Genomic DNA, 12528 nt, shown 5'->3' on the forward strand with positions numbered 1-12528 from the left:
ATAGGGAAGCTGGAAATAAGTTTATTTTTATTAGAGCATTGCCTTTAAGTGAACCAGAAATATTGGAAATACTAAAAAGTTTGTGCTAGGTGATTCTTCAGAAGGGTCAGTTCTTAAAAAGCAAAGATCAATTCTAGATTGTGTACTCTCAGAAAGCAGGGTGGGGTTTTTTCTTGTTTTGTTTGGAAGGGGTGCATTGGGCCACAGACTATGATGCTCAGAGGTTACCTCTGGCTCTGCACTCAAGAATTACTCCTGGTGGTGCTTGGTGAACCATCTGGGATGCCAGGGATCAAACCCAGTCAGCTGGTGCAAGGCAAACACCCTGTTCTCTATACTCACTCCAGCCCCAGCAACTGGATATTTTGGCAGATATTATTTTGGAGATGGAAGGAATTAGTTGTCGTTGTGTTTGCCAGAAGAGGGAGATATTTAGTTATTTTTGTGGTTCTTGAGTATCTTTGTTTCTTTCAGAGATGGTTGCATTTTAATCTTTTATCTGACATCTACTATAAGTAACAGACTTTCTTTAGATAGTTTATATTCTACCAAATTTTTTTATCGCTTACCTGTTAATGTCCAGCTGCTAAGGCTGGTTTATTACTTTATCAGTACACAGTATATTGATCTGCTTAGCCCTCAGGTGTCTAGTTAGTTGGCTCTTACTGTGAACAACCTTATACAGGCTGCTGTGAATACAGTATTGTCTAGATATATCATGCCTTTTGAAGGGCTGATCAAGCAAGGCACTGAAAATGCAGAATGAACGACCAAGAAAAGCCTTTGCAATGGTATTCAAACTCTTTAGTATCTTCCAACATTTCTGGTTCACTTAAAAGCAATGTTCTAGGGGGTATGATGCCTCCAACAGGTGAACCTATACCTGCAGGGCGAGTGCATCAGCAGCCTGATGGTGCCTTCAGGCTTCCTGACACCCCAAAATTGCCACTGTGCCTTTGGCCGGACCCCAACAACTTGGGACCAAGTTTGCCAAGAAATTAAATGGCTGACAGTTAGATATGTGGGAGCCATGCCCACAAATCACCTTGGACTCAGCTATAATAAATAGATAAATAATAAATAAGCTCATTTATTGGCCTTATCTCAGAGACCCATAGATAAATCTTGAAAGAAACCAAAAGCCACAGTTGATCCCAGACCCGAACATGGCTGAACAGACTGGGGTAAATCAGAGGGAGGCAGGTTGGCCTGTGCCTGCCCACACTGAGCCCCCAAAAGCCACCTGCTTCCACAGTCCAAAATCGTCGCCATACCCCAGCCTGACTCCACTGTCTCAGGACGGACCTCACCAGATATAATCTGCTGAAAATTTGGGTATGTGGGTTTTGTGACTGAAATTTCATAGAGCTTTCACGGAGTTAAGGTGGGCTACCTCCCCCCATTTCCCAATACACATGGAAGCACTGGCAGTCACCCCATGAACTCCAGTGCCACCCTGTAAACTCTTGCTGGTCTTGCTTCAGAGACCCATAAATAAATCTTGAAAGAGATCAAAAGCCAGAGGTACAGCAGCAAGTTCCAGAAGACACCACAGAGCCAGAGATCTCTCCGGGCCCCATACTGAGTCAGTTTCACTGAGCATCCTAGATGGAGCAGGTGCATGCTCCCTGCCTACTCCAGATGGAGTCCCAGTGACCAAGAGCTTTCACACGCAAGGCACAGGTATGCAGGTTCCAGGACTAAATCTCCATGCCTCATGGCGGCAGAGGTGCTGGACTGACCCTCCCCAGCTCCCCACCTGCTCATCAGTCTGGCTGTCACACCCACAATGTGCTTTGGGCACCATTTTAGCACACCAACAGCCCTGTTCCAGAGACACCCAATTGAATCCAAAAATGTATTAGTGCCCTACAGAAATGTCTCTGGAACCCAACCATTTACAATCTTGGATTCCAGGAGTGCACGGCTGCGGCACTCAAGATATTCAAAATGAGCAATGGACAATAAATGATCTAGCATCGCAATAGCACAGCGGTAGGGCATTTGCCTTGCGTGTAGCCAGTCTCGCCGAGCCGGGTTTGATTCCTCTACCTCTCTCGGAGAGCCCGGCAAGCTACTGAAAGTATCTCGCCCTCATTCAATATGCCAAGCACAGTAACAACAAGTCTCAAAATGGAGATGTTACTGGGCCCACTCGAGCAAATCGATGAACAGTGGGAGGACAGTGACAGTGACAGCATCTGCCTCTGGCAGGCAGGCTTGAATGGTGGTGGGAAAATTTGAGCAAAACATAATGCCCAAAAGTAAAGAGAGAGTATTGGGGCAGTGTGAGGACTGGGATGGGGGGGGGCATATTCTGGGGACATGGTAGTGGAGAGTGTGCACTGGTGGAAGTATGGTGTTCGATCATTGTATGACTGAATCTCAAACATGAAAGCTTTGTAACTGTATCTCACAGTGATTCAATTTAAAAAAAAAAGTAATGTGGGAGTTCATGCCCAATTTAAACAGCTTAATCAATGGTTGAATAAATAGCAGTAATCCTTAAAAAAAAAAAAGCAATGCTCTGACAAAAATATACATTCCAGCTTCCCTCTCTGTTCTTCAAAAACCAGTTCAAATGTTTTTCCCTTCCCTAGAAAGATTAAGAAAATAAATACTTTAAATAATGATTATCTATGAGTATATTCTATTTTAGGGCAGTCAAGCTGTAAACAATTTCTTTTTTTCTGTGGAACTACACATAAAATTTCTTAAGTGCTTTTATAGCTCTAAAGCTATAAAAATATAAACTTCTACATAAAATATAAATATATAGCTATATTTCTAACATGTATTAATTACCTCTGGTGTCTTATCTATGAGTAGACATCAGTGCTGCCTTCCAACTGCCATGAAGTTTACTTTTTACCAGATTCTTTTTTCTTGTTTTCTTGGCCACACCAGGAGCTGCTCAGGGCTTCTTCCTGGCTCTGTGATCAGGGATCACTCCTGGCAGGCTTGGGGAATCATATAGATGCTGGGGATCAGTCCCTGGTTGACCATGTATAAGGCAAGTTTCCTACTCAATGTTTCTTTATTCTTTAGGCCTAAGTATAAAGCAACAAAAGAGATTGAAAACTCAATCTTTGGGTCAAAGAAATAACTCTGAGGACTGGAGCGCGTGCTTTGCATACAGAGGCCCCAGGTTCAATTTCCAGCCCCTGAAGTACCACTGAGTATAGCTTTAGTACCTCTCCCTTCCCCTATTGCTGGATCTGAGCAGCACCTCATGGCTGAGTGGCCCCTGATTCCCTTGAGCATAACTTTGGAGGCAGATAAAAATAATAAATTAAAACTCCACCCTTCCTTTTACCTCATTCAGGATAAGAGTTACTGATATTCTACTACATTTTGCTCTATATAAGAAAGGTTGAGAGATTAAGGTGACTTGGTGGTCTTTGTGAAAAACTGGAATGGGGCTAGTAGTGGACAGATTAATCTATCACCAGTAGCACTGGAGCACTGTCCTCCTATTGTTTATTGATTTGCTTGAGCGGGCCCAGTAACATTGTGAGACTTGTTACTGTGTTTGGCATATCAAATACGTCACGGGTAGCTTGCCAGGCTTTGCCGTGTGGGTGAGATACTCTCGGTAGCTTGCCGGGCTCTCCAAGAGGGGCGGAGGAATCGAACTCGGGTCAGCCTGGTCAGCCGCGTGCAAGGCAAACGCCCTATCACAAGTAAAGTAAATAAGTAAAGGCCCTCCCGTTGATCGTCGATTTGCTCGAGCGGGCCCAGTAACGTCTCCATTGGAGACTTTGTTGTTACTGTGTCTGGCATATCGAATACTCTCGGTAGCTTGCCAGGCTCTCCGAGAGGGGCGGAGGAATCGAACTCGGGTCGGCCATGTTGGCCGCTTGTAAGGCGAACGCCCTACCCGCTGTGCTATCGCTCCAGCTCACAAGTACTTTTTTAAAATTATTACATATAGGATCAGCACTTGGTTAGGTTTATACATAATTGTTTCTTTAATTTTTAAAATTAGGATAACTTTTACATAACTGATACATGACTGGATATGTATTAGGGGTATGGTTTCAGATTTCTGCAAAGTATGTGTTACCATACCACTTAATTTATATATTTATTTATTAATCACCACGAAGTGCTGAAAATCAGACTTGAAGCTTGTTTATGCAGAGCATACCGTTGGCCCATTAAAATATTTTTCTTGGCTGGTATATAGGTTTTATAGCCTCCTGCTTTAGTGCATTGATAAATCAATTCTTGAATTTTCAGTAGAGTTTTTAGAATTTCTATGTATTATATGATCTGCACATAATGATAGTTTTAATTCTTTGTTTCCAATTTGGATCCCTGATTGCTTTGATTAGAGTGATGAGAGTGAATATACGTGTCTTGTTCTTGATCATCTCTCGGAGAGCCCGGCAAGCTATCGAGAGTATCTCGCCCGCACAGCAAAGCCTGGCAAGCTACCTGTGACGTATTCGATATGCCAAACACAGTAACAACAAAGTCTCACGGTGGAGACGTTACTCAAGAAAATCGATGAACAACGGGAGGACAGTGACAGTGACAGTTCTTGATCATAGAAGAGATTCTTTTATTTTTCATTATTATTATTATTATTTTAGTTGTGGTTTTGTCTTTATCTTAAGTAATTTTTTTCAATTCCCAAGATGGGCTGACATTTGGAGAAGTATGAAATTATGATATTTTTATGCTGTCTAAAAGGAAAGAGAGTAGGTAAAATTTTGTTATGTTAAATTCATGATAACAGATATAGTAAAAATGCTTTTCTTTAAAAAATATCAATTTAGGAATGACAGCCTGCAAAAAGCCTGGGAACCGAGAATGTAATCATCACTGTAAAAATAAACAAAAGTGTGGGCATGACTGCTGTAAGTTCTATAAAATAAGTTTATTTCATAACTTTAAAATGGGGTGGGGGGAATCGAAGTATTTTAACCAAGGAGATAGCTCAAAGGGCTAGAGTGCATGCCTTACACTCACTAAACCCCAAGTTCAATTCCTGAGGCACAATAGCCCTCAGAACACTATTGAGTCTGCAGCCCTGGTGACCTCCAAACACTACAAGGCCAGAACACCACTGGTGACCTGGTGACCTCCAAACACCACTGCTGGGCCAGAACAGGCTCAAGGATTGAACTGTCAGGTCCTTACAGCTGGGCTGAGTATAGCCAGGAGTAGTCTTAGTTCCCATGAGCACTACTTAGGAATCCCCACCATCCCCCACACAAAAAGGAAAGGTCTTTGATGAATATTAGCAACATAATTATGTGTATGTGCAGTATAAAGTATCTAATTCAGTCTTCTTTTCTGGGTAGTATGGAAAAATATTTTTGAAGAAATTTGACTTTAGTTGAACAATAAAGTTTAGTCTAATCGAGAATTTCTTTTCATAGGTAAAGTTGGAGTTGCACAGAAGTCAGAAATGAAAGAGTCAATAATTTCTTCATATTTATCAGATTTAAGAAACAGGAATGCTGTTTTATCTCTTCCTCCAGCTAAACGCCTAAAGGTTAGATTCAGTAACATTTGTTCCTTATTCAATAATTAAATGTAATTAATGTATATGAATGTATAAATGTATATGAATATTCCTCTTTTTTTTGCCTATCGGTTACATAAGAACCATAGGTACTTCAGAATTACTTGCAGGATGGTTAGAAATGTAACTAAGCCAGGAGATAATATTGTGTTTAGGCAGTACTATCTAGTTGCCTAGCATATGCCTAACCCCATTTTAATCATTGGCACCAGGTGGCCTCTGGAAAAATCACTGAGTGTAGCCCTGTAGGGCCCAGAGAATCACTGGAGTGGCCCTGATGATTCCTGGCTTTACAAACTTGGATCCTATCATAGAATCACTGATCTAGTTGGTAGAATATCACTGGGATTGTTCCCTGGACTCTCTGAGCATTGTTTGGGAGGAACACGCTCCAAAATAAAAAAAACTGCTATTACTCATGATATTTTTTCTAGAGGGAAAGTATATTCATACTCTTAATATTCTGTAAATCTTCTTGGGGGATATGATTGTACAGTCCCTTCCTTCCATTATTTGCTTTTTTAACAAGAAACAAAGAAAAATACATATTCCTTAAATTAATTTATCAATTGAAACTGCACACTTGCCCCTTTCCTGGCTTCCTGTGTACTTGACTAAACTGGAAAGTCAGGTTGATTTTTATCCATATGTCTTTTTTTTTTCATATTTATTAAGCATTGAAAATATGTCAAGCACTATGATGGTGCTAACATAGAGTATTTTAAGGTGGTTTTAAACCTTATTTTTATAAAATTTATAGTTTAGTAGAGGATAAGAATAAGTAAGCTTTTTCAATAATGAGCTAATGTAAGATATTGAGCTTTGTTAGAAAGTATATGTGAGCAACACAGAATGATGTCATTCGTATGTGGTGTTTAGAATAACTGGGTGTCAAAAGAAGAGAGAGAGAACAAGGGGGAATGCCCTGCCACAGTGGCAGGGTGGGACGGGGGGGGGAGGGATGGGGGGTGGGAGGGATGCTAGGACCCGTGGCGGGGGAGGATGGGCACTGGTGGAGGGATGGGTACTTGATCATTGTATAACTGAAACCCAAGCACAAAAATTTCTAAGTCTATAAGTGTACTTCATGGTGTTTCACTAATAAAAAAAAATGATAAAAAAAAAAAGAGGAAGAGTACTTCAAAACTGGGGAAACAATTTGATAATGATGGCTACCATTTACTTGTAAAACCATTGCAAATAAGTTTATATAAAATATTGCAAAATTTATTCTTTATAAATTACTGTTTGCATTTGCTATATACTTAAAATAATTATGCTACATTAACTAAAGTTATCTATTTTATAGTTTTATTCTTTTAAAACATCACTTTTAATATGTTTTCCAGACTAACTCTAACTTTGTAATTTGAGTAATTATATTGCTTATATTTATTAGACAATTTTTCCTGGATAAATGTCCTTTTACTGTCTATACGTTAACATAAGCTTATGTACAAATTTATTTTAATACTTAAAATACCTCGGTGTTGTATTGATTGTGCAGGAAGAAAAGAAGTAATCAGAAATTATGATGTGATTGTACAGAGGCGTTTGCCTTGCATGCAGCCGACCTGAGTTCAACCCCCCGGCATTCCATATGGTCCCCCAAGCACCACCAGGAATAATTCCTGAGTGCAGAGTCAGGAGTAACCCCTGAGCATAGCTGGATGTGATCCAAAAAGAAAAAAAAACAAAACAAGAAATGGTGACCAGCTTTCAGACTTGAGCAATTGAGGGGAGATGGGGCCTTTTTAAGGTAGAAATTCTAAAGAAAAAGCTAGTTTGGAAAAGAGGCATACATTCAGCTTAGGAAATACTAAATTTTGAGAACTGTAGGATGTCTAAGTAAAGATGTTGTGTACATACTTGAATATACTGTTTGAAAATTAGAAGAGAAAATGAGTTATAAATATAGATTTGAGTCTTTCTTGGATAAATGATAATTGAATCCAGGTGGCTAAGTGAGACTGTTGACTGAGAATATTTACAGAGAGAAAAGACCTACTTAGGAGCCATAAAAAATCAGCACTTTTGAAGGGGCTAAAAATAATCCTTCAGTTGGGAAGTAACCTGAGTTTCACCTAATTCTTTGTAAATTTTTTTCACTAATAGATGCAGATGGATAAATCTCAAAGTGTGGACCTTAAAAAGTTTAGTTTTTCTCCAAAGACTTCTCTTCCCAGTGTATCAAGGTATAAATATTATGTTAAATGGTTGGAATATACTACAGGTATGTGGAGGGCAGAGGATAGATAAGATAGAGAAGGAACCAGTATGACAATAATAGTTGGAAAGGATCACACAGGACAAGAAATGGGGTTAAAAGTAAATAAAGGGATATACATGATAACCTTTTAGTATTTGTATTGCAAACCACAATGCCCAAAAGGAGACAGAGAGAGACAGAGAGAGAAGAAAAGTGCCTGCCACAGAGGCAGGCTGGGGTGGGGAGAGGTGAGGGGTGGTGGGAGGGAAACTGGGAACACCTAATCAGGAACAGCTTTGTAAGAGTCTATATCACAATGATTCAATAAAAAAAATATTAAAATATTATGTTAATTGTAGGATAACATTGGTTTGTCCTTTCTCCTGACCACAGGGAGCTTACGTTTATTAGGTTACACCATTCACAGTGCTCCCAAGGCACTCCCATTCCTCTGTGCTTATTTTTAACTTCTCTGTGCTCTCTTCCCCAACCGGTCAATCACCTTTATCCCCAAATCAGACTCTGTTGACTTGTAAGGTCAGACCCTTCTATGGACTCTGGATTTGTATTTATAAGTGAAATATTGCTTTTTCTCTTTTCCCTGTGTCCTTTTGCATAGTTTACTTTAGAGCAATGTCCTTTTAATATAGACACAGGAAGACAGTTAATGCTGTGCTTTTGTAACTTGGGAGTTAATTGACTCCGAATAAATATTTACCCCTAGGCATCTGTTTACTCAATTTACACCTCACTTGCCCTTACTTCCTAGCACCCCAAAAGCAGGGTCTCAACAAGGGACTGGATGGATCCAGGGCAAGCTGTGAGCTACCTTGGCATTGAAATGTATTATGTTATAGCTATAATGTTATAGTTAAGTATTATGGCCAGGCCAAGCGCCATAGTACTTAACTGCAAGTTAAGAGCACAAATTGGACAAATTCTGTCATGATCCAAAGAGAAACAACTGGATTAGGACCCTGCTAGAGTTAGGAAAAACTAATCTGGCCTGAGCACTGTAGTCTGGGATCTATAGTGAGCTATCCCCAGGAGAGCCACCCTACAAGCTTAATGTATCTTTTACTGTGTCCATACAAAATGACTAATATTATTAAGAAGTAGAATTAAGATGAATGTTTAAATGGTTGTTGGACTGAGAAAAGGAGAAACACACCCCTAACTGGTATTTCACCCTTGAGCATATCTCCTGGCTGCAGGAGATCTTTGTCTTATCTTAGAAGAGTTTCCCTGGGAAGGAAGGGCTTTCATATGTTGATCATGCTACCTGACTTAGGTGTAGTTGCTTCCCCAACCTTGAGAGGTTGGGTACTAGACCAGAGCTGCAAGATGGAGAGCATGGGGGGGGGGGGGGGGGGGAATAGGAGGAGACAGGAATGAGGAACAGTGTGAGACTAGAATGGGAAGCTTAGTGAGACTGGAACGGGTTGGGGGGGGGGGGGGTGAATGGAATAAATGGCATCTGATCACCAACCAGCCTGGTGGCCCTGTTCTCTCCTTCATGTGTCTGCTGGCTTCAGCAGCAGGCCTGGGTGGGGTAGTGGCTCATGGCCACCGAAGGCACATGGCTGGCTAGAGAGACCACACCACCACCGCTGCTAACTTACTTATTTTGTGATTACACAGTTAATATCTAAAATAAAACATCTATTACAATATATCCATTTCTCCAAACATTCATTCAGAAAAAGGTAATAACTGATGACCAGAAATCACAACATGTAGTCACATAATGAAGCAATGATTTTGTAATTTTTGCTATCATTCATAACTCAAATTTATTTAGAATTCTACGTTGTTGACTACTTTAACGTTAATTGAACCGTATCTTTCCTGAGAAACTGCCTGAAAGTACTTATCCTATGGGCAGGCCCTCATCTTCTCTCTGCTTTCTAAAGTTAACAAGTAAAAGCCACGGACCAGAGACAGTACAGCAGATAAGGTTTTTGCCTTGCATGCAGCTGACCCAGGTTTGATCCCTGGTACAACAAATAGTCTCCCAAGACTGCCAGGACTGTTCTCTGTGCACAGAACCAAGACTAAAATCAAAGAACAGTCAGTGTGCCCCAAAACAAACACAAAAGCAAAAATATAAAGAGAGGAGTCCAGAGAGATAATACAGTATATGGGGTGCTTACCTCGTACCTGACCTACCCAGGTTTGATCCTCATCTGGCATCCCAGTGGTTCCCTTGGCCCCCAGGAGTGATTCAGTAGTGCAAAACTAGGAGTTCTGAGCGTTTCTAGATGTAGTTCCAAAACAAAAAAAGAGAGGAGAAAGAGAGAAATCATGTTAATATACAAATATACAAAGTCTAATCTTTTCCATTAACAGGATCTCAGGTTTACAAAGTAGTTTGTAATTTAAAAGTTGTACTTTGTGTACTATCTCTTTTTACCTTAATGGTAATCAGATTCACAAAATGAGGTATGTTTAATCTTACTTTAAAGATACAATAAATGAAGATCATATTCATAGTTAATAACAAACCCTAAATAATAAATCAGCACTATATTGGTGCTGTATCTTGATGTTTAGGAGGCAGTGGTATACTGAAATTCCCTTTCAGATAAGGGTATTCTATATGCAGGGATGACATTTAATATACTTAACAACTAGTAAAGAACAGACCTGACTGACCAATCAAAACAGATGCCAATGCTCTTCAAGAAATCCTAGCTTTTGTGATCTAACTGAAAATAGTACTAGCAATAAAATTTTAAGACATTGATAGCAGATATGTACATATGGGGGGCATATAAAGATTATTAAATTATCTGTCACATTTATTAAATGCCCAGTTTTTACCCTTTACTATTCAGACTCTGGTAGAGTTTATCATATAAATGCTGAGTGGGTAAATCATAATTTTTTCATTTATGTAAGTAACTTTTAAATGCAGATTACTTGTAATGCTTTCTTTAACATTTTTATTGTTTCATTTATCTTTATAAAGGTCAGAATATCTAAACTCACCTGAGTTGCCTATAACGGAGCAGAGAGGTAGGTCATCATGAAATCTGTTTGAAAGTTCAAGAAATAGAACCATATGAATATCAAGGCAATGGTAATCATTGATATTAACTTAACAAAAATGTGATTTAGGATTTCTTCAGATAGGCAAGCAATACTATTAAAATTCAATCTATAAACCTATAAACCTACTAATTTATTATTAACTTAGTAACACAAATTCTCTTGGGTTACTGAAGCAATTTCAAATTCTTGGTTCATTATTTCAGATGGTCTTACTAAGTCTATCATATATTTTTAAAAAATCTTTTCTCTACATAGTGTTAAATATTTTAATTTAAAAGTAGTATGAAGAGAAGCTGGAATATGAGAAAACTTTTATATAAAATATTAAAGTATTGAGCCACTACATTATATATCTTTAAATTTATTTTAATAATTTTGAAACTATAAGATTAATCCAATTTAAAATTAGCTGTATGATCTTGGAAAAATTGGGCCTTATTCTTTTTAAAATTAAGGCATTGGCCTCTTTTGCAAACCTCAGCACCCAAAAGGAGAGAGAGAGAGCAAAAGGGAATGCCCTGCCACAGAGTCGTGATGGAATGGGGGGGTTAGGAGGGGTGGGACGATACTGGAATCATTGGTGGTGGAGAATGGGCACTGGTGGAAAATGGGTACTCCATCATTGTATAACTGAAACCCAACCACAAAAACTTGTAAATCTACAACTGCACATCATGGTGTTTCACTAATAAAAATTAAAAAAAAAAAAACACTAGAGTTGTATATTCATGCATATGATGAAATACCAAGAGTCCATTAAAAGGATCATTATAAATTCACAATTTTCAAAAGAGAAGAGATGATGCAGGTAATTTTTTAATGTGCATAATAGTTTGTGTATATGTACAGATATGTTTATATGTTAATTATATATACTACATACATCCCCACCTATGTGTATATCTGTGTGTGCCTAGTCACAGATAAAAAAGATATCACATTCCAGAAGGGCAGTGATTAGTTTTGAGTGGTGACAGCATTGCTTCTTATATTACCAATTTGTATTTTCAGATTTGTATGCAATAAAAATGATTTGTATTAAAAAAATAGCATATCAAAAAAATTAAGGCATTGGACTATAGTAATAGTACAGGGGTTAAGGCTCATGACTTGCGCAAGGCTCAATTCCTAGTACTTCATATGATCCCCTGAGCACTGCTACGAATGATCCCTGAGCACAAAGCCAGGAGTAAGCCAAAGTACACCCAGAATAGAATAAAAGTAAGGCATTAAACTGGTTGGACCTTTAGTGCCCTTTACTTCTTAAATCTATGATGCTTACTTTTCTATGCTGATATCAATAAATCCTAATTTGTGGGATTATTGTTAGTATGGTTTTCACTCGGGGCATCCCAGAGGGGGCAGGTGATAGCCCTCCCCGCCCAAAGGGTCCCAGTCTCAGCAGCTAACCTCCACTACCCAACTGCCACCATGTTCCAGGCCGCTGTCCACACGCTCAGGCCAAGCTTCACATATGAGTGAACAGATTCCTGGACACATCATAAGACACTCCCTACCCATTTTCCATAATTACCACACCATATTTGATGGGGTTCAGACAGTAGGCAACAAATCATAGAGGGAAATATATATGTGAATATATATATGCATACACACACACACACACACACACATTTCTCAGAGAGCCCGGCGTGCTACCAAGAGTATTCCAGCCACATGGCAGAGCCTGGCAAGCTACCCATGCGTATTCAATATGCCAAAAACAGTA

At 39.2% G+C, this 12528-nt stretch overlaps 1 protein-coding gene across 1 annotated transcript in view; it reads left to right on the top strand.

Annotated features, from left to right (window-relative positions):
- The window catches only part of HFM1 (helicase for meiosis 1), a 118313-nt gene that overhangs the window by 88241 nt on the left and 17544 nt on the right, over nucleotides 1–12528 (top strand). The window contains 5 exon segments of the mRNA XM_056123527.1: nucleotides 4785–4865; nucleotides 5391–5506; nucleotides 7652–7731; nucleotides 10717–10768; nucleotides 10770–10827. Of these exon segments, the coding sequence (XP_055979502.1) occupies nucleotides 4785–4865; nucleotides 5391–5506; nucleotides 7652–7731; nucleotides 10717–10768; nucleotides 10770–10827 (387 nt within the window).

This window comes from Sorex fumeus, unplaced genomic scaffold (genome assembly GCF_029834395.1).
Source record: "Sorex fumeus unplaced genomic scaffold, SorFum_2.1 ptg000047l, whole genome shotgun sequence".
Lineage (NCBI taxonomy): Eukaryota > Metazoa > Chordata > Mammalia > Eulipotyphla > Soricidae > Sorex > Sorex fumeus.